Consider the following 25,097-nt stretch of genomic DNA (forward strand, 5'->3'; position numbering starts at 1 on the left):
ATTTTGTATATTCAAAGTTAATTAATTTTATTTCATATGATCCTTTATCTCTTGTTTGGTCATAAATTCTTTCATTATCCATAGAACTGACAGGTAAAAGTTTCTATACTCCCCTAATTTGCTTGTATCACCCTAATCATGTAGCCATTTTCACTTTCTTGGTACATGATGTGTAATGTTAATCTGCCAAATTGTTTTTCAGTTTTCCCAGGAATTTTTGTCAGATAGTGAGTTCTTTCTCCAAAAATTTGGATCTTTGGGTTTATCAAGCACTTATTATTATGGTTATTTACTACTGTATATTGTGTACCTAATCTATTTCACCTAATCTATTCCACTGATCCATCACTCTATTCTTAACTGGTACTAGACTTTTCTGATGATTACTACTTTGTGATATAGTTTGAAATCTGGTACTATGAAACTACTTTCCTTCACAAATTATTTTTCACTGTGTTCCTTGACATCTTTGAACTTTTGTTTTTCCAGATGAATTTAATTTTTTAATTTTTTCCCTAACTCATAATAATTGTTGGTGGTTTGATTAGTATAGCACCAAATAAGTAAATTAATTTAGGTAGAATTTGTTCTTTTTATTAAGTTGGCTTCACCTACCTATGAGCTTTTAATCCCTGTGTGTGTGTGTGTGAGAGAGAGAAGATCAAATCAATATTATTTTAAGTTTCTACTATATTGTTTTCTGCTGTATTGATTCTACAGTGTAGCTGATTTTATGCTATATTGACTTTGATAACTGACTCAACAGCTGCCTAAAGCCCTCTTACTATGTTCTTTAATTGAGCTCAGTAATTTAACTCACCTCCTGAATTTTAAATTATTGTTACACAGTTATAATTAATGGGAAAACTCTTATTTACCGTACCTTCAGCTGTTGGAAAAATTCTAGGATATCTGCTTGTTATTTTTAAAGGCCTACAAGGTGACCTGGTATATTTCCACAACCTGCTTATTATGTAAGTGGCCATCTAGTCTCTGTTTGAATATTTCTTTTTTTTTTCTTTCTTTCTTTCTTTTTTTTTTTTTTGTAGTCATCCTTCATTTTCTTTTTTTTTTTTAATTTCATTTTATAATAACTTTATATTGACAGAATCCATGCCAGGGTAATTTTTTTTACAACATTTTCCCTTGCACTCGCTTCTGTTCCGATTTTTCCCCTCCTTCCCTCCACCTCCTCCCCTAGATGGCAAGCAGTCCTATATATGTTAGATATGTTGCAGTATATCCTAGATACAATATATGTTTGCAGAGCCTGTTTGAATATTTCTGATGAAGAGAAGCTCTCTACCAGCTAAGCTCATTTCACTAAGTTTTACTTACTCCAAATCCAGTCTCCTTTCCACTGTACCACATTATTACCTAGAAAAGTGTATAGTAGTTAATTATCTTTAGGGATTATTGATTGGGGGCAGTTAAATGGTGCAATGGATAGAACATCAGCCCTGAAGTCAGGAGCCCTGAGTTCAAATCTGACCTCAGACACTTAACATTGCCTAGCTGTGTGACCCTGGGCAAATCACTTTACCCCAATTGCCTCAGGGAAAAAAGGATTATTGATTGATTAAAGAAGCAGTTAGAAAACTTTTTGGTCTTAGAACCCCTTTACTTTTATAAAAATTAATGAGAACTCTCAAAGAGCTCTTATTTAAGTGGGTTTTATCTATTGATATTTACCATATTAAAAATTAAAACATCTTACTATTATTATGAAATAATAATAATAGTTTTGACCTTGCAAATCCCTTGCTTTCAGTTTTCAGGACTCCTTGGATCACACTTTGAGAACTTCTGAGTTAGAGAGTCATTCCTGGTTGGGAGAGGAAGAGTACTTTTAGTATAGCAACACATTTTTTCTTTGGGAATCATGGTCCAAATAGAAAACATAAGGCTACCACAGCATGGCATTTTGCTTTTGTTTTGTTTTTATTTTACCTGTTTTGCAGCATCTTTGGATAGAAAGTAATATAGCCTACTCTCTCACTAAACCATCATGTGACTACAGTCTTGTTGAGGTAGTTCAGTGAGCAAATATGTTTGAAATTTTAACATAAGTACCTGATAGATTGTATCACCCCCTTCTGCTGTGTTATGTGTGACTCCACACCATACAAAACCTGATTCTTATGAGGATTAAATGAGGCAGTAGGTGAGAAAAAAAAAAAAAACCAAACAAAACCTGACAATAACAACAGTCAGCATTTATATGGGAAAATAAGTTTTGCAAAATGCTTGATCTATCCTATTTTGAGCCTTTGACGTAGTACCTAGAACAAGTAGCATTGTCCTCATGTTGCAAAAGGAAAGTTGCCCAGATCGTGGTTTAAGGGCAGAATAGCAGAAATTTCTTGTTGATGTTGTTTTGAGAACTTTCACGAATTGGGTTGTACTTTGTCCTCATCATAAGAACCTATGGAGAAAGATCTCCCTATCCAGGTTTAGGAAGCTGCAAGTTTCTCTGATAAATGTCTCATTTCTAAGATGAAGCATAATGTCCATATACAGTCCAAGTCTTAGTATGGATTTTCGAAACAATATTATAAACATGAGATTCAGAACAATCAAATGTCCTGTACTAAGGTCTCATAGCTATTATGCAGTGACAGAATTGGAAAAATCTGGATCCTTTACTCCTCATTTTGTATTTTATCAGGTCTTGATACCTCTGTCCTAGTTAAGACTACTAAGTCTTATACCTGTTTGAATATGCGACACTGGAGGTTTTACAAGGAAATATCTACTCAAAGATAGAATCGCCAATATCTCAGTCTCTAGGAAGAGATTACTTCATTGTCCTTATAGAGCATAGTCCCAGCTTCAGGTCCAAAATTCTCCCAGGGCTCAAGTCCCTAAGCACCCGACTTCTCAGGGCTTCCACGTGACTCATGTCTCATGGGGATTGCTCCAATGCCTGAAACTGGAGAGGACAGACCACACAGAGCAGAATCATATGTCGCCAGGGAAAAGAAGGTCTTCCCTTCTCCACGGTTCAGTTTATGGTACCTATGCTGTGGGTGACTAGGATCATTACCCTCTGGATGTGGTAAATAAGAGTTGCTGAACAGAGCTCAGGTCATGGAGGATGGCAGAAAAGGGTCAGTTTTAAAGATGCAAGCAGCCAATCAATGAAGGCTAAGTAGCCTTCTCTCCTTCCCCCATGGTAGGGAATCTGTTATCTAAACTGAACCTGCCCAGACCAACCTGACATCCATGTAAAAATGGTCTCAGATGACCTCCAATCTCTACTAGAGAAAAGGGGTACTTATTTTGAAGGTTGCCACAGTATAAGCACACCTGTTATAGAAATAACTCATTCACCAGTCCTGGCTGGACCCCCTTAATATCTATGTCTCTAATTAGAAATTGAGAATCCAGGAGGCAATGGGCTATAACTGAAAATGCTCTGATGAACTGTAATCCCAGAGGACTGTTGAAGACGTATGCTACACAGATCTCGACAGAGATATATGATGGACTTAATATGGACTCAATATTCAAAGTATAGCATATTTTTGGACACAACCAATGTGGGCCTTTTTTTTAAACTTGAATATACATATTTGTGACAAGAAATTGGTTTTTCTTTTCTTTTCAATTTGAAGGTGAGTAGAAGAATGGTGGGGCTAGGCACAGGTAGCCAAAAAGAGAAAAGGAAAGCAAGACTGTTGAGAATTAAAAAAAAAGAATAGAAAATAGAAGGAAGGTTAAAAAGAACAACAGGCAGGACAGCTTTGAAAGTTGAATGTCAAACTATTTATTTTATTAGATATATTATTTAATTTAAAATTTGTTTTATTAAATATACATTTCTGTATACAATATTATAATTAAATAATGTATTCTGTGTGTTATGATTGTATTTATATATTTATTTTAGTGTTATATATTTATATATTGTTGTTGAATGTCTTTTCATTCATGTCCAAATCTAATGCATTTAGTGTTTTCTTGGCAAAAATATTGGAATGATTTGCCATTTCCTTCTTTGATTGATTTTGCAGATGAGGAAACTAAGACAAACAGGGTGAAGTGACTTGTCCAGGATCGTGGAGATGGTAAGCATCTGAGGCCAGATATGAACTGACGAAGGTGAGTCTTTCTGACTCCAGACCCAGCATGCTATTGATGGAACCACTTGGCTGCCCCATTATATTTTATATATTATTTATATATTGTCATTATATTATTTATTATTATGTTATATTGTTATTATATTATAAATTATTGTCATCATTATTAGTATATATTATATATTTGTGTATGAGTTAATAGTTGCACAGTGACCCTCTGGGCCTAGAGTTAGGAAAACCTGAGTTCAAATCCAGCCTCAGATACTTACTAGCTCTGTAATTCTGGGCAAGTCACATAAGCCTGTTTGCCTCAATTTCCTCATCTGTAAAAATGAGGATAATAGCATCTACTGCCCAGGGTTGTTACAAGGATCAAATGAGATATTTATAAAAAAAAAAATAATCAACACAGCATAGTGCCTGACACATAATAGGTGCTATATAAATGCTGATTTTTTTCCTTTTCATTCTCTTTTATATCTCCTTAATTACTATCCTACTCAGCACAATGGCTTTTCCACTTGTTTTTCTCATTTTTTAAAGAGCTTCCTTCCATGGCTCCCTCCTCCCTCCTCCCTCACCTTCTTAGGTGAGAACCTTACCTCTCATTTCCCTATGTAATTTGCCAACAGTTTCTTCTTCTTCCCTGTTTTATTCTTCCATTACCCAGATGTTCTCTCTGTACTCTTCCTTCCCTCTTGTCTCACACAAAGAGGTTACCCTTACCCTTGTCAAGGCAAACTTCCCTGTATGCATGTTTGGTCCTGGTTCATCCAGTCTCCTCTAGCAGATTGTGCTCTTTCCTGGATTGTCTCATTTGTCTTCAGTCTTTGTCTATTTCCCTAATAAATGCAAACATGCTGAATTCTCCCTCATATTCAAAAAAATCCTTACTTGATCCATCCATCCCTGCTAGCTGTCATCCCATGTGTCTCCTCCCTTCAATGGCTAAATTCCTTGAGAAGGAAACTCCATTTCTTTCCCTTTAAATGTCCTTTTAATTCTCTACAATCCAACTTCCTTTTTTTTAAAATTTATTTTGTTACATATTGAATTCCAAGCCATTTCCCTCTCTCCTTCCCAAGCCCATATGAGAGAAAACTACCATTTGGTCTTCCTCTACAGGCTATGGCCCGTCCTGGGTGGACTTGGCCACGTCCAACTTGTGATGCTGGGGTTCAGGGACTCACTATTCGTCTTCTGTAGTTGCATTGGAGGTCTCACAGCTAGTCTGCTGATCCCCTGGGTACTGAACCAGGACAGAGGAGCCAACACTGCTGTATTTTGGCTAAGAGCCTTCCAGTAGATTGGAGGCCGTTCCACCCTAGGTCCTGAGCTGTCTCTCCCCCCCACTACTGAAACTAACCTTTTCTGAAGTTCTTCTAAAATATCTTTTGCTAGAGATTACACTCCAAATATTTGTGGGTTCTATCACTCCAAATCCAGGTCAGAGGCTTGATCTGGTGTCGAGCTGAGGGAAGCCTGGAAGAGCTCAAAGACCTGTCTACTTTCAGCCATCTTGGCTCTGCTCCCTATTTTATTTTTATATGGTCAACAATTAATAAGTACAATGAAATCTTTAATCCTTTATATTCTTTGTTCAATTGGAAGAGAGTAAAGATGGAGTCTATAATTTCAGGGGAAAAAACACAAAGCTTGAGAGTCACTTATATAGAAGAGATGACTGGGGCAAGCTCAGGCAATTTAAGATGAAAAACCGAGGCCTTTGATTAAGACTTTTGTGTGTCTGTGATCAGAGCAAACATGCCTATTGACTGACTGAATCCTGGCATGTGAAAAATATGGGAGATTCCTTCTAGACATGAGCTAAACCTTGGACCTTCAACAGATCTTCCTCAAGACTGGGAGACAAAAGGAAAGAGTCAGAGAGAGAGTGATATAAAGACCAGAGATGGCCTTTGGCTGAGGGGAGAAAGCATCAAGCAGTCCTTTTGGGCCCACAAATGCTCACAAGGAGATGGCAAAAGGAAGTAGTGGGAGAGGGCAAGAGCATCCACCCCCCCCAAACCAGAGGTCCAAACTCTTGGTTTCCCAGAAGCCACTGTGCTCAAGAGCAGCGGTGGGATGGTCGGAAAGATCTTGGACTTGTCTTCTTGTGGGGGGATGAGTCCTGGGAACCAGACTCGGAGGAAGCCATGGGGCATGGAAATAAATGCTTCTTAAGAAATCAAGAGCATGGCCATTCACATGGAGTGATAAAGGACTGGACCATACTGTGAGGGAGCAAACTTGGCTTCCCCTCTTAATGTGTTGTTATTTTGGACTGATGGGAAGAGGGTTACCTCTTGGGTAGCCCCATGTGCCCAATTCCTTTCAGGGCAACCCTGAACACTTAGGACTCTAATTCTGAGGGACCATATTGGTCAGGACTGTGTAATCCCATAGTGGGAATGACTTCTTTTTAGACCCATGGATAGCCAGGAGAGAACCTCTTCAAAATCACACAACACAAATACATCTGTGGGGATGATTTCTTTGCTGTTTATGTTATCTTGTATACGGTCTTAGATTTTTTTAGTCTTTTAAATTCAATTTTTCTCATTTTTCCCCTGAAGTTTGGGACAAAACTTTACAAGCAACAAAGGAGGTACAAACCCAAACAAAACTTTATGCAATGAAGTGTGAATGATTGCAAGTGGCAAAGCTACCCACTTATGGGATATCTGGAGCCTCACAAAATGTTGCTCATTTTGGGCCTCCTGAGGCTTACAGGAAGATCATGTCATTCTGATGAAATACTCTGAGAGGAGACTGCTGTTCAGTTGGGCATTAAATAAGCTTTCCATATCTCCAGAATTGGGAACTTGAGGAAGATTAAAAAAAAAAAATGGGGCAACATGTACTAGCCAGTATCTACCAAGAGTAATGGATGTGATCAAGGATTTCATATGTTGTGGAGCTAGACATGTATCTACCTCAGGGAAAATGAAATCTATTTAAGACATTGATTATTGATATATTTTAATTATTTCCTCCTTCAAAAATATCTAAAGTTTGGAGATGAAAATTTCAGTAAGTTCCCCTTTAGTTTTCAAGAAAGCACAGTGTTTTAGAAAGTTTTATTTTGCTTTATTTGTGCCCCTTTTACAGCACCATCATTTCCTTATTTGCTCTTTCCCACCCCTCCACCCTCACAGAACCCTCCCTTGGAACAAAGAAAAAAAATAAAAGTTAAACCAGGACTGTGTTTGACAACACATGCAACATTCCACACCTGTAGTTTCCTACCCCTCAAAAAAAGGGAAGTACGTACCATGTCCAGAACTAAGAATGTTTATTGTATTTAATCTGAGTTTAGTTACCTTTAAGTGTGACCCCCTGCATATCACGGTGGTCGTGTTGTATTTAGTTCACCTGAATCTGTTGTCAATGTTCCGTATCAGTTCCCGTGAGTAATAGGATCCCAGGTTTAACTCTACAAGTGGTCCATGTTTTTCAGGGGTCTTATTTTAGACTTAAGCTCTATGCATTTTCTATTCAAGAGGGTATAAATCAACTACCACCTGATGGCACTAGTTAGCATATTGCAGGAAAGAGAAGATTATCTTTCTTTCTCAGTTTCACGTACCAAATTGTTCTCTTGCATCTTATTTCACCTAAGCTTCTAGAAAGCAGGGATGGCTTTATTTTTTGTATTTGTTTTTCTAGTGCATGAAACAAAATGGGTGCTTGATAAATATCTGTGCATTGATCAATAAGTGACAAATCTGACTAAAGCTTTGAACATTGTTAATTTTGATTTTGAAAGCTATGATGAGGAATAAACTACACCTGAAGGCCTTCTAACACTCGTTACATTGATAACTTTTCTACATTGCGATATGAATTCTCAATGTTGAATGAGTATGCGTCCGGAAGCCTTTGTCATGAGCTCTATTTTTAGGGTTTCTCTCCAGTATGAATTTTCTGATGTTGAATACACTGTATCTTCTGGATGAAGCCTTTTCCACATTCATCACACTTGTAGGGTTTCTCCCCAGTGTGCGTTTTCTGATGGCGGGTAAGAGACATACTCTGGCTAAATACTTTCCCACATTCACTACATTTAAAGGGTTTTTCCCCAGTATGAGTTCTCTGATGTCTAGTAAGGAATATGTTCTGGCTAAAGGCTTTGCCACATTCGGTACACTTGTAGGGTTTCTCCCCGGTGTGAATCCTCTGATGCAGAGTGAGGCTGCAGCTGTGACTGAAGGCCTTTCCACATTCTCTACATGTGTAGGGTTTCTCTCCAGTGTGAGTCCTTTTATGAGAGATCAGGGCTGAGCACTGGCGGAAGGCCTTCCCGCATTCGTCGCACTTGTAGGGCTTTTCCCCGGTGTGGGTTCTCTGATGCTGGGTGAGGTAAACTTTCTGTTTGAAGGCCTTGCCGCAGTCGTCGCACTTGTAGGGCTTTTCTCCGGTGTGGATCCTCTGGTGGTGAGTGAGGCCGGCGCAGTGGGTGAACGCTTTCCCACACTCGTTGCACTTGTAGGGCTTCTCCCCGGTGTGGATCCTCTGGTGCTGGGTGACCTGGTTGGTGTGGCGGAAGGCCTTGCCGCAAACGTTGCACTTGCAGGGCTTCTCTCCGGTGTGAATCCTCTGGTGCAAAGCCAGGACCGCTGTGTCGTTGAAGGACTTCCCGCACTCGCCACATATGTGGGGCTTCTCGCCCGTGTGGATCCTCTGGTGCCGCGTGAGGTACAGGCTGCGGCCGAAGGCCTTGCCGCACTCGCTGCACTTGTAGGGCTTCTCCCCGGCGTGGCTCCTCTGGTGCTGGGTCAGGCTGCCCTGCTGCGTGAAGGTCTGCCCGCACTCGGTGCACTCGTAGGGCTTTTCTCCCGTGTGGATCTTCTGGTGCCGGATGAGGTACTGGCTCAGGCTGAAGGCCTTGCCGCACTCGCCGCATTTGTAGCGCTTCTCCGTGGTGTGGATCTGCTGGTGCTGGATGAGGTACTGGCTCAGGCTGAAGGCCTTGCCGCACTCGCTGCAGTGGTAGGGCTTCTCCGCCGTGTGAATCCTCTGGTGCACGTTGAGGGACGAGCTGTCACTGAAGCATTTACCACAATGGCTGCACTTGAAGGGCTTCTCTTCACTATGGAGAGTTTTGTGTCGAATCAGGTGAATTTTCTGCCTGAAGGCTTTCCCGCACTCGTTACAGTTATAGGGTTTCTCTCCAGTGTGAATTCTCTGATGCTGGATCAGGTGCATGCTCTGTCTGAAGAACTTTCCACATTCGCCACATTTATAGACTTTGTGTCCAGCATGATTTATCTGAGGTTGGATAAGGTGCTTCTTTTGTTGGAAAGTTTTGCCAAACTCGTCAAAACCAGAGATTTTCTCTACGGGAGGTATTCGATTATATTGGATAAAGTGTGAATTGGAATTGGAAGCTTTAATGTATTCGTATTTATAAGGTTTAAGCCCTGGGGAAAGTCCATTATATTTAATCAGTTCTGAATACTGTTTAAAGCCATTTCCTTCTGTATCACACTGATGGAGACTCTTTTTTGTAGCCATGTTCTGCTGTGAAACGAGAAGTGACATCTGTCCAAAACTTCTCCCAAAATTACCTGCCTGGCTTCTCACCTCACTGGGTATTTTCTTGGGGAGGACTGTTACTTCCCTTGACACTTTCTCTTGGCTACCTCGTGGTTTCTTGAACCTCCCATCGTAATTCCACACTTGTCCCGATGTACAATCCCAGGGTTCACTGCCCTTGAGTTTCTCTGGTAAAGACTCTTTCACATACACGCCCTGTTTTGAAAAGGCCTCCTTGGTCTCAGGTTTCACTTCCCAATCTGAAAGGAGAAAAAAAAAAGTCACCGTGTGTGTGTGTGTGTGTGTGTGTGTGTGTGTGTGTGTGTGTGTGTATACCAGTGCATGTATATATGTTCCTTCTGTGCCAAGAGAAGCAGCAAGTGCTCAATCTTCTTTCTTTTTTGTTGTTGTTGAGGCAGTTGGGGTTAAGTGACTTGCCCAGGGTCACACAGCCAGGAAGTGTTAAATGCTTGAGGCTGACTCCAGGGTTGCTCTGTGTGTTGCCTCCTGTCAGAGTATAAGTTGACAGCCCAAAGGATCAGGGATTTACAACTGGCATGGACCGTCCGGGCCACTGAGCCCAATCCCCTCATCTTATACAGAAGGAAATGTCGGCCCAGATTCATCAGCCATCCACAAGCATGTATGAAGCACCCACCATGCTCAGGAACTGTGCTAAGCATTGGAAATACAAAGAAAGGTAAGACGGTCCCTCCATGACTTGCCAGAGTCACAGGGTGTCACAGTGGGAGCTGACTTCAGGTTCTGCTGACTCCAAGCTTGTGCTTCTTCTCCATAAAGAGAAGGGAAAATATCTAAGGATCCAGAGGGACTGATGAAGACACTTGGGGTAAGCCCCAGGCCCTCACCCTTTTGCCCCTAGGCACGGCTCAGCCCTGCCTCCCCTTTAATTCTGAAAGCTTTCACAACAGGCTTTGCCCTTCCATTCTTCTCACTCTGTTCCCTCCCATGTCCTCCTCAATGGCCAGCAACAAACACGGTTCCTCACACATGACCCTCCATATCCCAATTGTGCACTGGCCACTTCCCAGCCTGGAAACCTCTCTCAGGGCTTCCTTTGAGAGCCAGCCAAAAGCCCACCTTCTATAAGAAGCCTTTTCCAGTCCCACTTGAAGCTAGCATCTTTTCTCTTGCATGGAGCTTATTTGTACATAGTTGTTTGATGTTGTTTCTCCCTTTAGACTGTGAGTTTCTTAAGGGCTGAGACCAGTTTCCATTTCTTTATATACCTATTGCTTTAGAAAAATGTCTGGTATATAGTAAATGCTTAATAAATGCTTGTTGACCAATTGACTTCAAAGATAGTGCTATTCTGACTGTATTGTGTTGCTTCTCATGGGAACAATGTCCTCAGAGAGCAGAAGATTCTAAATGTAGATGGAAGGATTAGCTTGAAAAACAAGGAAGGACATACACTATGGCTAGAGAGAACATGGAGAGCGATGTGAGGAACATGGCTGCATGGAAGGATGGAGGAAGAGTCTCAGTTCACAACTGAAACAAGAAAAGGTTGGAGACACACACCCAACAACTTCCACCTTTCCCCATAGGGGCCCTTCTTGTCCATAATTTCAGACACAGTTTCCCCTGACTTAATAGCAGCTTTCCTTCACTTACCTGGACAGGAGTGTCTGAGAACCTTGTTCTCCAGTGTCCATGGTGCTTCTGCTCGCTCCAACCTGGCAATCACGTCCGGCTTAAAAACCTGCAGCCCTGCTCATAGAAAAGGGAACAGCAAAGTGCCTGAAGCAGTCACATGGAGCTCAAACATCCCATCCACTCCTGGGGGAGGGCAGTGGCTGGCAGAGCGCCTCAGAGGGAGGCTTCCAATTCCAAGGCCAAGAAACGAGATTGCAGAATGGGCAGTGAGGTAATTAGCTCATTAGATTCATTTCCTGCTAGGATAGGAACCACTTTAGCCCTCCATCTCTCCAGCTCCCTGCCAAATCTTGTGCTAAGCGCCAAGGATAGAACACAGGTCAAAGTGGAGCCCTGTCCTTAAAGATCATCGCTTGTATGGGGAGAAAGCATGTAGAAACCAGGGCAGACTAGACAGAAGTTACTCTGGGGGAACACACCAACAGGGGGAGGACTGGGAAAGGCGCCTGCAGAAGGCAGGATTTGAGCTGAGCCTAGAAGGAAACCAGGAAAACAAGAGCAGAGGCGAGGAAGAAGAGTATTCCTCCCTAAAGAAAGACATGGGGATGGGAAACGGAACGTCATGTGGGAGGAGCCATGAGCAGCCAGGATGGCCAGGCCACACAACACAAGACAGAAGTCCCAAAAGTGTGGGAAGGGAGGTAGGGGAGTAGGGGGAAGGGAAGCTTTTCCAACTGTTCCTTCTCAGCATCCTCTCATGGAGATTCACCCATCTCTCAGCAGCTGAGCACATCTTCTCCAGCTCAGTCCTGGACCCTCTTCCCTTCTCTCTCCCCTAGGAGTTCTTAACTTTTTTTTGGTATCAAACACTTCTAGGGCAGTCTCAAGACCCTTTCCTAGAGCAAGGCTTGTTGCTTACATTTATACAAATTTTATATATCCCATTTATATAAATACATATATATATAAACACACACACATATATATTCTATATATTTGAAGTATATGCTAAATTTTCATTACGATTAGTGGGAAAAAATAATTTGTTCCTCATCAAATTCATAAACACTAGGTAAAAGACCCTATAATAATGAGAACAATAATGATATTTATATAGTACTTTAAGACTTGCAAATGTTTAATAAATACCTCATTTGATCCTTACAAGCGTGCTGGGAGCTAGATGTTATTATTATTCCCATTTTATAGTTAAGGAAATTGAGGCAGTAGACATGGCCTAAGTTGCCCAGGGTCACAAGGTTAGTATATATCTGAAGCTGGATTTGAATTCAGCTCTTCCTGACTCCAAATGCAGCATTCTATCCATTGTCCCTCCTTAGTCTTTAAATGATCTCATTGGTTCTCATGGGTTTTAATATCACCTCTGAAGAAGAAACTCCCCAACTTCATAAGTAGCGATAATATTGCCACCTGGACATCACACCGGCTAGTTAAACTCAACAAAGCTCGGAGAGAATTTATTTCTACCTTCTGAAACACTGGAGATGGAATGAGAGACTGGGAATCAGGAAGAGTTGGGTGAATAGCAGAAGAGAGAGATGGGATGCAGGGAGATCAGCTAGGAAGCTGCTGAAATGGTCCAGGTGAGTCTGAACGAAGTGGCGGACATGTGTGGGGATAGGAGAGAGATTATGGAGGTCCAAGTGACAAGACCCATAAACGACCAGATGGGGGATGAGGGCAACGGACGAAATATCGATGACTCAGAGGTCAGAGTCCTCCTGGTGGTAACAAGGGCATGATGAAAAAGGTTGTTTTGAGGGGGGAGAGATGATAAATTATTTCATTTGTTTGGAGTGTGAGATATCTGGGTGGAGATTTTCTATAGACATTTAAGAATGAGTGACTGGGATTCAGGAGAAAGAAAAGAGTTAGAAATGAATCAGCAAAGAGATAAGATACTGGAAGTTAATGAAGTACATATAGTGCAAATATTTGAAGGGCCATCATAAGGAAGAGGGAGGGGTTTTTTCACCTTGGCCTAGAGGGACAATGGGTAGAAGCTACCAAAAAGCACATGTAGACTTGATCTAAAGAAAAATTTCCTCAAATACAGCATATCCAAAAGTAGGAAAGGTGACTCTGGAAGCCCCCTGGTCCATGGTGAGAAACTTCAAGCAAAGAGGATGATTATTCAGGATGGAGGGGATTTTCCAAGTATATGTGTCCAAGAAAGACACAGGGCCATCGAGGTCCCTTCTATTCTGAAATTATGTATTTTTTAAAAAGAGTGTGAGTTTTTCTTTTGTCAAAGTGTATAATGTTATGCTTGTTGCCACACCCCAAGTTTTTGCTTTCCCAATTCCTTTTGAGCTCATCCTTTTCCTCTGGTGGAACTTTCTCTTTTGCTCCAGGAACAATCTGCTTCTTTCTTGGAAGCATCAGGTCAGTGTGACAAGGGATGCCAAGAGATACAATGATTCTGTCATAAGTGTCTCTGTGCAGGTTGGGGACTTGGGTGACCAGCTCGAGGCTGCTCAAGGATAAGGGACATCACATCAAGACCTTGAGCTCAGCATACTTTTAGGGCCAATGGGACTATCTGGCCCCACTTGCTGGCGTGGACTCAATACCACCAATATACCATTATGTCAGTGGAAAAGAACAAAATGTTTCCTTAATGAGACACTTTCAAATACTTGCAACTCTGGGGATGGGTGTACCACGGACAGTTCGGAAGTTTCAGGTATACTTGGAGGGAGCTCTACATTTGACTTGTAGAAGTTTGTGAGATTCTCCATGTTGAGCAATTACTACACCAATTTAAATAACTGCCTATGCAGAGGCTTCTGGGAAACCACTTGTAGAAAGTTCTAGAATCCTTATTTCTGCCTCTCAGTATCTGGGGAGCCTTCAAGGTTTGGCTCATGTACCACCTTTCCCATACTTCCTATCTTGCATTTACTTCTCGCTAATATTGAATGTAAGTGTTTCTACAAGAAGGACTTTTGATCTTTTTCTTTTCTAAATCTCTAGCACTTCAGATGGTACATAGTAGGTCTTAGTAAATTTATGTTGAAATATTAACATCCCCACTCTGCACGGCAGGCCAAAACTCAGCCAAGAAAGACAGATCCTTTCCCTCATCCCAGACTTTAGAAAAAAAGAACAGAAAGCTATCCAATGGGGAACATTCTCTGTCCTTGTTGAGGAAGCCAACCTTACCCAAGGAGACCAGGTTCCTGTAGTTCTCCAGCATCACATCCCTGTACAAGTTCTTCTGAGCAGGATTCAGTTGTCCCCACTCTTCTCGAGTAAAGTCCATGGAAACATCTTTGAAAGTGATTGATTCCTGAAACATCAAAGATGTTCCTATTTATTCAGAGTTCCTTCTGCCCCCATATGATGTGGAAAGAGGTGAAGGTAGAAGGCAAGATAAGAGCAGTTATCAGAGTCCTGAGTCAACCTCCTAAAATGTTTATTGGCCACTTTGGAACTGCTGCACTTTGTTCTGAATGGTGTAACATGTAGCTAGTATTGGTTTATTCTTCAGCCCTCCACCCCGATGCTTCATCTCCCAATGTGAATCCCAAGGAATCACCTCCTTCACTTAATTATTAAGCCCTTAATCTAAGCACATCATTCAAGCAAGATAACTCATCACAGGTCACATTCCAGATGTTAATGTCTCATTCCAGATGTTAATGTCCCATTCCACATAATCACTGTCATGATGTTATAGGATTTGTAAATCAGGAAACAACCTTAGAGACCATCTAATTTTAGAATTATTGAGGAAAGTCAGTATCTGCCATGACTCACCTAGAAATGTCTGGTTTTATGGCTTCAGTAACTCACTCTTCCCATAAACTATAGGAAGATCTATTTGTTATTAGGGATTTGTGTCACTGTATACTGTTAGCCCCCTTTTATGAAGGTGAAGGAGATTGCTCCCAGAAAATGAATGTACACATCCCTATTCACGATCTCATGCTCTTTTGGACAGGAAATGCAATTTACCCCTTGCATACCTCCCTCCCTTGCTAAAATCCAAACCTCTATCAACAATAATGCTTCCATGTCATTTTCTGTGTTAAATAAGTTTCATACAAAAGGATGTGGAAGCATGCTCTTGATAGTTATAATTGCAGGACCTCATCCTCCTTTGAAAATCCCATTTTATATCTATGTGCAAAATCTCAAAAGAAGGCTGACATCTCCTTCAGCTGGAAACAGGCCTTGAGGTTACTTCTTTGGCAATAATTGCATAATTAACAATAAGGGAACTTAGCTAACTTGAAAAGAGAGTTTTAGAATTATTGTTGAATACAGACTTTTTGTTTCCTGCAAACCTATGCAGTTTATTGAGCTTTACTGCTATTCTTCACATCTATAAACCTAAGATCCTTCTTTGTCTCCCCAAATCAGACTTCAGAAGTGATTCTCTTTTTGGGAAGAGCCAGCTGGAAGAGCCCTTTAGGATACTCTGCATTCTGGAATGATAGATAATGCAGTTTTCAAATCCCTCAGTTTAAAGGCCTCAAACAATGACATGAAACATAAGCAATCAACCTGCCATTCCCATGTTGGTTAATCAGTTCCACAGAATCACTGAAATCCTTACACTTGAGGCACAACTAAAATGTCAGACACGTGGGTCATTATGCCGAAAAAGAAAGCAGAAGGGAGCGATATTTGGTAGAAATTGCTCTCCAGACACAAAGTAAGGTGCTGACTACAAGAACAACAGAATCCCATGGTCTGGGGAGAAGGAGGCCACCTTCAGCTGGCTGTCAAAACAAAATGTCCTTCAATAAATTTTACTAGGATTCAGAATTTTTGTGGCCTCCTTTTGAGCTGCTGCCATTACCAAATCACCTATTCAGGGACCATCTGCTGCTAAATAGTGGAGGCCATTGATAGGACAACTTAATCACTTAAGCTCCTGTTTTCAAAAGCCCCAAAAGAACCAAATATCTGGGAGCAGATCAAGAGCCACTTCAGGCTGAGCTGAGCTCCCTGAAGATGATGATTTCTGAAAGTGGAGATGAAGAATGGCATTCCAAGCACAGGAAATAGCCATAGCCATGGGGATGGGATCCACTGGGAAATAGCCATAATAATGGGGTCACCTGGGAAATAGCCATGGGGACGGGATCCCCTGGAGTAGAGGGTGTTTTCTGGGAAATGACACGAGATAAAGCTGGAAATGCAGGCAGGACCAGCCTGAGGAGCGACACCGATGGCTTCTCTTAAGGGACCAATGGGAGTTCTCAGCACATGAGCGGACATTCAGCCTCGAGCACTAGGAAGAGATGCTGGTGATTGTGGAGAGAGAGCCCAGCCAGGAAGGTGCTGCCAGAAGCCTCTCTGGGGCCAGGAGAGACATTTTAGTGGATTTGAGAATGGAGTGGGGGAAAGGGCAGTGAGAGAAGGGAAAGAGGGGACTTCCAGGTTGCAAACTGGAAGGACAACCAGCAACAGCTCACGGACATCCCTCTGGAGCTTTTATGCTCTAAGCGCTCAATCTGTCTCCCTGTGTTCCTTATCACGAGCCCAGGGGGGTCGTCATGCAACAAAGCTTCAGTGACTTGGGCAGGATCATAGGCTAGGGAGGATTCAGGGCTGACACTGGGCTTGGCGCATGCTCCTGGATGCCCAGGGAGCGAGGGCCAGGTGGGGCCTTTTGAGACCCCAAAAGAACAACTAGATCAATGGGGGGGTGACTGAGAGAGAGTTGGTATGCACGTGGATTTGGGAATCAATCTGCAGAACTGGAGGAGACTACAAAGGAGTAAGGGAGCAGCTGGGCAAAGCAAGAGCAGGTTTCCATTGGGTAAGATTCCGAGGGGTTTGTTTCCAGAGGGTTTCCGGACCTGCGGATCTAAAGTGGTCATGATCACACAAAATGGCCACGAGCTTGGAAACTTTGCTGAAGTTTTCCTCCAATCTTCCGTATGCTGATGTATACGAGAAATATGAGAAAGATATAATATTTAATATTATATATAATTATGTAATTTATATAATTAACATATGTAATTATGTATAATATATCTTATATATATTTAATATTATATATACATATATATATATATAATACAATACAAAATGCGCTTCTGGCACAAAGGGAGATCCCTTTCTCCCCTCATGTACAGCAGTTTGGGCCTACACAAATCACCGGACCTAATTTCAACTAAATTGAATCACACAGCAGTCAAATAAAAGGTCAGTAAATACTAGGATGAAACAAGCTATTCAAGCTGACTTTTTTTAAAGACTTGCTGGGTTCTTTGAATGAATTAATTAATTCATGTGCTTGATTGGCTATTCTAAAGATGGGAATACACAAGACCAAGAGAAGTAATTAACAAAACAATTACTTTTTACTTGTCTATTAATAGTGGGAGAGTTTTCCTGTGTAAACAAAGAAAAATGAGTGATTAGGAATGGAAAATTATGGCCTCTGAAGCACTTCTAATAATAGTTTAAAAGAATTGAAAGGATAACTTACAATAGGAGCTTTTAACAAGCTAAATCCTCACCAGTAAATCTATTTGAGTTATGTTAAAATATAACTCAAGGAGAAATATTGCATTGTACTTTTGGATTTGTGCCATTACTTCCATTTATTGTAGTAAGGGGCCACAGAAACAAAGCACTGGAATTATTTACTTTTATTAACCTAATTCACAAGGCTGAATTTAATGAATGTGACATTTTCAAATGATTCAGTTAATTAGTAAGACTCAATATATGTTTGAATGGGCTACCTATACAATGCTAAAAAATGAACATTAACAGCAAAAACCTCATGTTGATGTGTCATGTAGGGATGCCCGCTGACACCTCCCAGATTTATCCTGTGAATGACCAATCCCCTAATTACTGCTACAAAAGCCCACAGCAGATGGCAAATTTTTATTGTTTTTTTGCTGAAAGCTCCATTCATTCTCTGGCGATTTATGAAAAAAAATTGTTTTTTAATTGCTGACTCTGTCTACTGTTTTTGGCTTCTGGAAATAAGTGGGTTTTAAACAGATAGCTAGATGGCAGAGAGATCACAAGGCTGGATTAAAAATCAGGAAGCCATTAATTCAAAACCAGCCTCACTCACTCACTAACTGTGTGACTCCTGGCAGGTGACTTAATCTCTATTTGGCTCAATTTCCTCACAGGTGAAATGTGAATTATCACCTTCCTCCAAGGATAAGATAAGATAATGTTTGTAAAGCACTTGGCAAACCTTAAACTGATATACAAATGCTACCTATTAAGGGGAAAATAGGTGGTGCAATGGATAGAGCACAGTAAGTGATAGAAAGTAGAAATGTGAGTGAATCTCAGATACATAACAACTGTGTGACAGGGCAAGTCCCCAACTTCTGTGTCAGTTTCCTCAAGTATAAAAATGGGGATAATCATTATAGCATCTCTCACAGAACTGTTTGAGGAACAAAATTGAGTTAATATATGTAAAGGTGATTTATAAATCTTAAAACACTATATAAATGTTAATTATTAGTAGTACTAATAAACTGGTCAAATTTAATGCATTTAACAATTTAGGCAACTTAAGGAGGTTCTATACTAGGAGTCTGTATACTAGGAGTAGAATTGTCTCAGGTGATATTTATGTTGTAACGATTCCAAATTGCCGTCTAATTGCAGCCAAAAGCATAAGCATGGCCCTTTTAAAAAGGGTTTCTTTCCTACATCCCTGCACTTACCCTCTACTGAGAAGATGAGGAAGCTCCTCTAAATGCAATCAAGTTATGTTTGGAAAAGGTACTGATTCATTTCTTCGGAAAAGGTAAGAGTGTGCTTGATCATCTGCGTGGTTAAAATATGGTCTGCAGCCAGGCCATCTTTTTCTTAATTCCCAATATTGACAGTGAGAGTTGATGCTTTTTAACTTGTTAGAAAGAAGCCTCTGACTCCTTACTGAAAGAAACCTCAAAAGGGAAAAGTCCTAGAAAGGTTATAGCCAAAATCCCATGTCAAATAAAAACATACTCCAAGTATTCACCAAAAATCAGTTCAAGTACTAAAGGACCTCAATCAGGATCACACAAGACTTGGCAGCTTCTTTTTTAATTGAGAGGGGATCTGGAAGCAGAATATTCCAAAAGGCAAAAGTTATAGACTTTATAAGCAAGAACAACTTACCCTACAAAGTTAAATATAATACAAAATTTAAAAAAGCATCTGTAATTGAATTGAAGCACTTCTCATCCAAGGATCAGGGTTGAGTAGGAAATGTATTTGAAATAAAAGTCAAGGAAAAAAACACCAAAAGCTAAATTTCTTTAAGCAGCTGGCAGGGAGTATATGCCAAGGTACTAATGTTCTAACGAGAAATCAGAATAAGCATCCTTTTACAACCTAAATACTATAAAGAGTATGGAGGGTTTTGAATAAGAAAAGCAGAGATGGGCAGGGCTGGATTTATTTTGTTTTGGGGACTAGAAGGAAGGAATGAAAAGAGAGGGTAAAAGAAATACTCTAGTATAGAATGGAAGAAGTGTAATGACGGCATATCTAAAATCAGCCGGAGTCAGGAATTCAGGTTAAGGGAAAAATCTTCAATCTTTATTGAAGTGAAGAAGTGAATAAGAATTGCGATAGCAATATGAGCAAGAAAGATTGCGATAGCAATATGGGCAGCTGCCACAGGAAGCCAGCTAACAGAGGGAAATCTGAGCTGAAAGGGGCCGTTGCAATGGCAAATGCAATCAGTCTCTCCTTCCCCTTCCTTTTCCACTTCCCTGCCTCCACCCACCAAAATCCTCATTTCCTATACAACACATCAGGACTTGCACAAAGAGTGGGCGGGGGCCATTCTTTCTCCAAGCTTATATATTAATAGAGTATGGTCCAATGACTATTTAGCCTCATGTGCTTGGGACCTCAGTGCATCAACTCAAGCCTCAGCCCATTACAAAGAAGAACCATCTATGTCTCATTATTGGGGTTCATGAGGAAAATGTACAATATAGAGGAAGAATAGAGGAAGGAGGCTTCAGATGAGCCTTGTTTTTATAGGAAATAGAGAAAGAAGAGTTCAGAACATGTGAAAATCTTGTGAAGAAATTCACTGAATGCAACAAGGGATCAAATGGGAATGAGAGAAGGATTGAAAAAGTGGTACTACAAAGCCAAACAAGCTTTTTGATCTTAAAGTAGGGATTAAAAAAAAAGGGGGGGGGGAAATCCTTAGAATTCAAAGTTGGGGAGGGCAGGGTTTGGGGACATCTAAAACTGGAAAATGCACAAAAATAAAAACATCCATTAGCAGCCTTTTTGGGGAGTTATCAGAAGGCTGAAATGAATGTTAAACAATGTTAGCCAACAGCCAAGGGTAATATTGCTACAAGTTTAGTTACAAAGCATTATGCTGGGTGGAGGAAGATAATGAAGAAGAATATTATCCCATAAAACAACAAAATAAATTTGGTCAGAAAATGAATCTGCTGACAGTGGGAAGGAGAACTATGGGCACTGGTCCCTGCATTTGTATTTTAATCTTACCACACAAGGAAGCAGTGGCAGCTAAACAGAGAAGTCAAGAAGGAAGCTGAGAAAACAGAGGAAACTGTTCCAGGGTCAGCATCATTTTAAACGCCCTTGAGAGTCAATTTTTAATAGGGAAGGAATCCAAATGATAATGGTGTTTATCACTATAGTTCCTTGTGCTGAGTTTTTCATTTCTAAAAATGAAGGGTTGGTTGGATTTGGTAGAATCTAAGATCCCTTCCAGCTCTGAATCCATTATTCATGCATCAAAGCCACTCTGGATGAAAACATACAAATGATTATGCAGGATTTCATGGAGAATTTTCTCAAATAGACCGAATCCTCAAGGTCAAGCAACTGATGAGCAATGTAGAAGAGTAGTATTAAACTCATCAGCAGTAATCTGGGAAATGACATTAATTTTATTTAAGTTTTATTGTACTTTTTATTTTGTTAAATATTTCCTAAATCCATCTTAAGCTGCCATTCTGACATATCTGGTGTAGAACATAGAAGATCTTTAAATGAATGAATGGTTATAAGTAAAAGGACCTACTGAGTCAAAATAGGAGACTCTCATCACCAGGGGACTGGCTGCCAGGTAACAGAAGTTTGGAATCATAAAAAGTCCAAAAAATTAAAGGAAAAAAAAGCATTTAACTTCTTACTATGTGCTAAATATTATGCTAAAACTTGGAGATATCGATACAAAAAGTAAAATAAGTCCCTTCTTTTAAGTACCTTGCATGCTAAATGCTACTAGACAGGAACAATACACAGCAGAGAATGGTGGCCAGCGAGAGATGGGGTCAGAAGGGAGCAGTGCATTAACTAGGGTCAGTGATCATAGTTTATGGATCCAGAATTGGAGGGCATAAAGAGTGGGTGGGAAGGAAAAGGTGACTATTCAGAAGATGGAGACTGGAGAGCCTGGGCAGGAGAGGGCCAGGTTTGGGGATGAAGTGAAGCATGCTGGGGCTTTTCCTAAAATAAAAGTTGGGGAGAAGCAGGCACCAATTAGGAGAGCAGGGCTTGGATTTTTCCTTCTATATTTTTTTGTCAATTAAAATTCTATATTTTATTCAATAAAGTAAAAACACACCCTTAAAGGAACGGCTCAAAGACAATGTCTTTTACAAGTCATGTGACTCTAAAGATAACTTCGTTCAGTGACTTGAGGGGCGGTTCTTGTGAAGCATAAAGACAAGGAAACCCTGTTCTCACACCGTCGGTGTGTGAGACAAAGGCTCCTTCCTCTGGATGTGGAGGCCCTTGAAGGCTCCTCTGTGGGAATGATGAGCTGAATGCAGGCAGATGTGGCAGAGTGGGCTGGCCATCCATAGAAATGGAACAAACTGGAGAGGGAACACGCATTATCCATAGAAAAAAAGCAAAACGGAGCCAAAGGCAGAACTCCACTCTTTTCTGTGCACAGAGAACATGCTTCACAATATGAAGTTAACATGATAAGCCAGAATGAAACCGATGAAGCGTCTTCAGTGAGACCTGTGGTCACGACTCCAGACAGACCATCAGGACAGACGGATGAGCCTGAGAGGCGTCCCAGGCGATCAAACCCCAGACTTTAAAGTCCGCAGGCACTGAATGACACATTTTTTCCTTTTCTGGTTCAGGCTGGTGCTTTCCTTTTGTAGAGAGCTCTACCCACCAACACAGATCAGAAATTCCCCTTTAACTAACAGAACTTACACATGGGAGTGTGGAGAGCATGAAGGATGTGCTCATATACACCCGGCCAATATGTGTCACAGTGCCTGAACTCGGGCCTTCCTGTCTCCAAGGCTCACCCTCTATCTACTCTGAAATTCTATTTCAATAAAGGAAAAATAAATAAAAGACAGAGACTAAATGACAATAGAGCAAATGAGCAGATCAAAGAACAAGCCAGAGGACGAATTATTATGTTAGAGACAGTCACAATGAGACCACATACCAGCATTTATGGGATGTAGCTAAAGCAGTTGCTACAGGAAAATTTATAGCTCTGAACAAAAAGACAAGAAGACAATGAATAGAACCGCAATTAAAACAGAACACAGTAACAATCCCAAAGCAGAGAGAAAAGAAGAAAATTTGAAATCTGAAGAAATGAAATTAAAAATCCAAAGGCTATTGAATCTGGTAAACAAAAAGAGAGTTGAGTTTTTTTTTCCCCTAAAGACTAAAAATCAATAAACTAGTAGCAAAAAAAGGAAGGAAAAATTACTTGGTTTAAAAAAAGAAAAGATGAGAAGGAATTCAAATAAAAGGAGAAAAAATAAAGGCTACCAGGAATGACTCCATTCCATTATTTGCTTACAAAGCTGGATTTCTTAAAAATATAAAACAAACAGTTTAATAATCCAAGAAAGAGAAAGATCCAGGGAAGTTCATCTCATAAAGCGCTGTGGGCAACTGAAAGTGGATACACAAAGGAGATCCAAAAAATCCCCAGACTCTTGGATGGATTTGTAAGTGGATGCCATTAAATATTTAAAGCCCAATCCTTATGTTAGGTAAACTGTTTTCAGAAATATGGAAATACATCTCTCTAGCAAACTCAAATACAGAAGCTATTCAGAGAAGGTTAGAGATGGAGAACTATAGACCAGTGTAAATTGATGTAAAAATTTTAGATAAAATGTTAGCATTTTAAAGATCTAAAGATGATCAATTATGATCAATTCAGATTTCTATCACAACTATAAGGGTGCTTCAGTGGGAGGAATACCATTAACATAATTAATCCCGTTGATAAGAAGGGCAAAAATCCCAAGGATATCGACAGCGGCAAGAAAAGCCTTTGACAAAATGCAGTCCTGGTTTATGTTTTTTAAAAGTGCTTAAAAGGGGCAGCTAGGTGGTGCAGTGGATAGAGTACCAGCCCTGAAGTCAGGAGGACCTGAGCTCAAATGTGACCTCAGACATTTAACACTTTGCTTTCCTTCCTTCTTCCTCCTCCTCCTTCTTTTTCCCCTCTCTCCCCCAGCGTCCAGCCTCCTCTCAGCCCATACTCCAAGCAGCTGCCAAAGCTCCTGTCTAGGCCTAGGAGGAGGAGGAAGAAGAAGGAAGGGAAGGAAATAAAAAAGAGAGAGGAGGAATGGAAAGGATGAAAGAGAGGAAGAAAGAGGGAGGAAGAATGGGGAGGGAAAAAGGAGAGGAGAAGGGATGGAGGGGGAGGAAGGAAAGATGGAGGGAGAGGAAAAGAAAAAAGAGAAAAGGAAGGAGGGAGGAGGGAAGAAGAGAGGAGGAGTGGTTTCTGTGTCCCACTAGCTGCTAGGGACTTTGTTTTACCCTTTACAAACATCATCTCCTTCGATCCTTACAACAATCCTGAGGTTCAGGCAATTTTATTATTTACATTTTACAGCTGAGGAAACTGAGGCAGAAGTTAAGCCCAGGGATCTTTGGCCACTAAGTATCTGAGGCTGGATCTGAGGCCCTCCTGCTTCCAGGAAAGCCCATGATCTCCTGCATGCTAGGAAGACTGGGATGGAGGAAAATAGGTTTAAACTAGTAGCAGACGCCACATAACACCATCCATTCCAAGCAATCTAGAGACAAAACCCACATGTGCTAAACGGAGCCGAACCCAGAGGCGGGAGAACTTGTGCCAGAAAGGGAAAAGATCATAAATGACAAAAAGGTCAGTGAAGTCACTAAAGGGGCTGAATGGGAGTAAATGACGCAAGGTGCCTTCTCTGGGGCACTTAATACGCCAGGAAGAAAAGGAACACCCAGAGTCAGAGAGAACAGGGATGCAATCAGCCTCTGGGGGATGGAGAAAGCAGAGGGTCTGGTCAGCCACCGGTGTCTATGGGAACAGGCCCCAGACTCCTATTGCAATGCTTTCATTTCTGGTCCTATCAACCAATCCACAAACATTTGCAAGCACCTACTATGTGCCAGACATTACTACGTGTCCCTATGAGACAAGATGAGCCCTGCCTGGTCCCCCTGAGCACAAAGGGCTTGAGATTTGTGAGTGACCTGAGCTTGGCGGCTGGGGAGTCATGTTAGGAGACACTCAGGGGACCGGCTGCCACGTGACAAAAACCTGCAGCCACAGAAACTCCAGAACATTAAGGCAATCTCCCCCCACCCCCCAAACCCTCAAAAACAAAACCACAGGGAGCTTGGGATCTAGAGAGCAGCAATTCTCTTCTAAAACATTTGAATCACATCACTGTGCTTATATGCCTGTTATACTTTATATATTAATATTTATTCATATGCTCTATTATATATTAATGTTTCTATTATATAGTATATGCCTGTGTAATATGTATGCATTTGTGGATACTAATTCACACACATCTATAAATAGAAAAAATGGGATACATGGACAAGGTGTTCAGAGGGAAATAAATAGAAGAA

The 25,097-nt window shown here is 40.9% G+C and overlaps 1 protein-coding gene across 1 annotated transcript in view; it reads right to left on the bottom strand.

Annotated features, from left to right (window-relative positions):
• Positions 1-7,153: 7,153 nt before the first annotated feature.
• Positions 7,154-25,097, bottom strand: part of LOC127556663 (zinc finger protein 260-like) — a 30,561-nt gene continuing 12,617 nt past the window's right edge. The window contains exons 4-6 of the mRNA XM_051989947.1: positions 14,430-14,556; positions 11,262-11,357; positions 7,154-9,883 (exon numbers count right to left, since the gene is read on the bottom strand). Of these exons, the coding sequence (XP_051845907.1) occupies positions 7,986-9,883; positions 11,262-11,357; positions 14,430-14,556 (2,121 nt within the window). The 3' untranslated portion in view covers positions 7,154-7,985. The remainder of the gene's footprint in view (positions 9,884-11,261; positions 11,358-14,429; positions 14,557-25,097) is intronic.

This window comes from Antechinus flavipes, chromosome 3 (genome assembly GCF_016432865.1).
Source record: "Antechinus flavipes isolate AdamAnt ecotype Samford, QLD, Australia chromosome 3, AdamAnt_v2, whole genome shotgun sequence".
In the NCBI taxonomy this organism is placed as follows: Eukaryota; Metazoa; Chordata; class Mammalia; order Dasyuromorphia; family Dasyuridae; genus Antechinus; species Antechinus flavipes.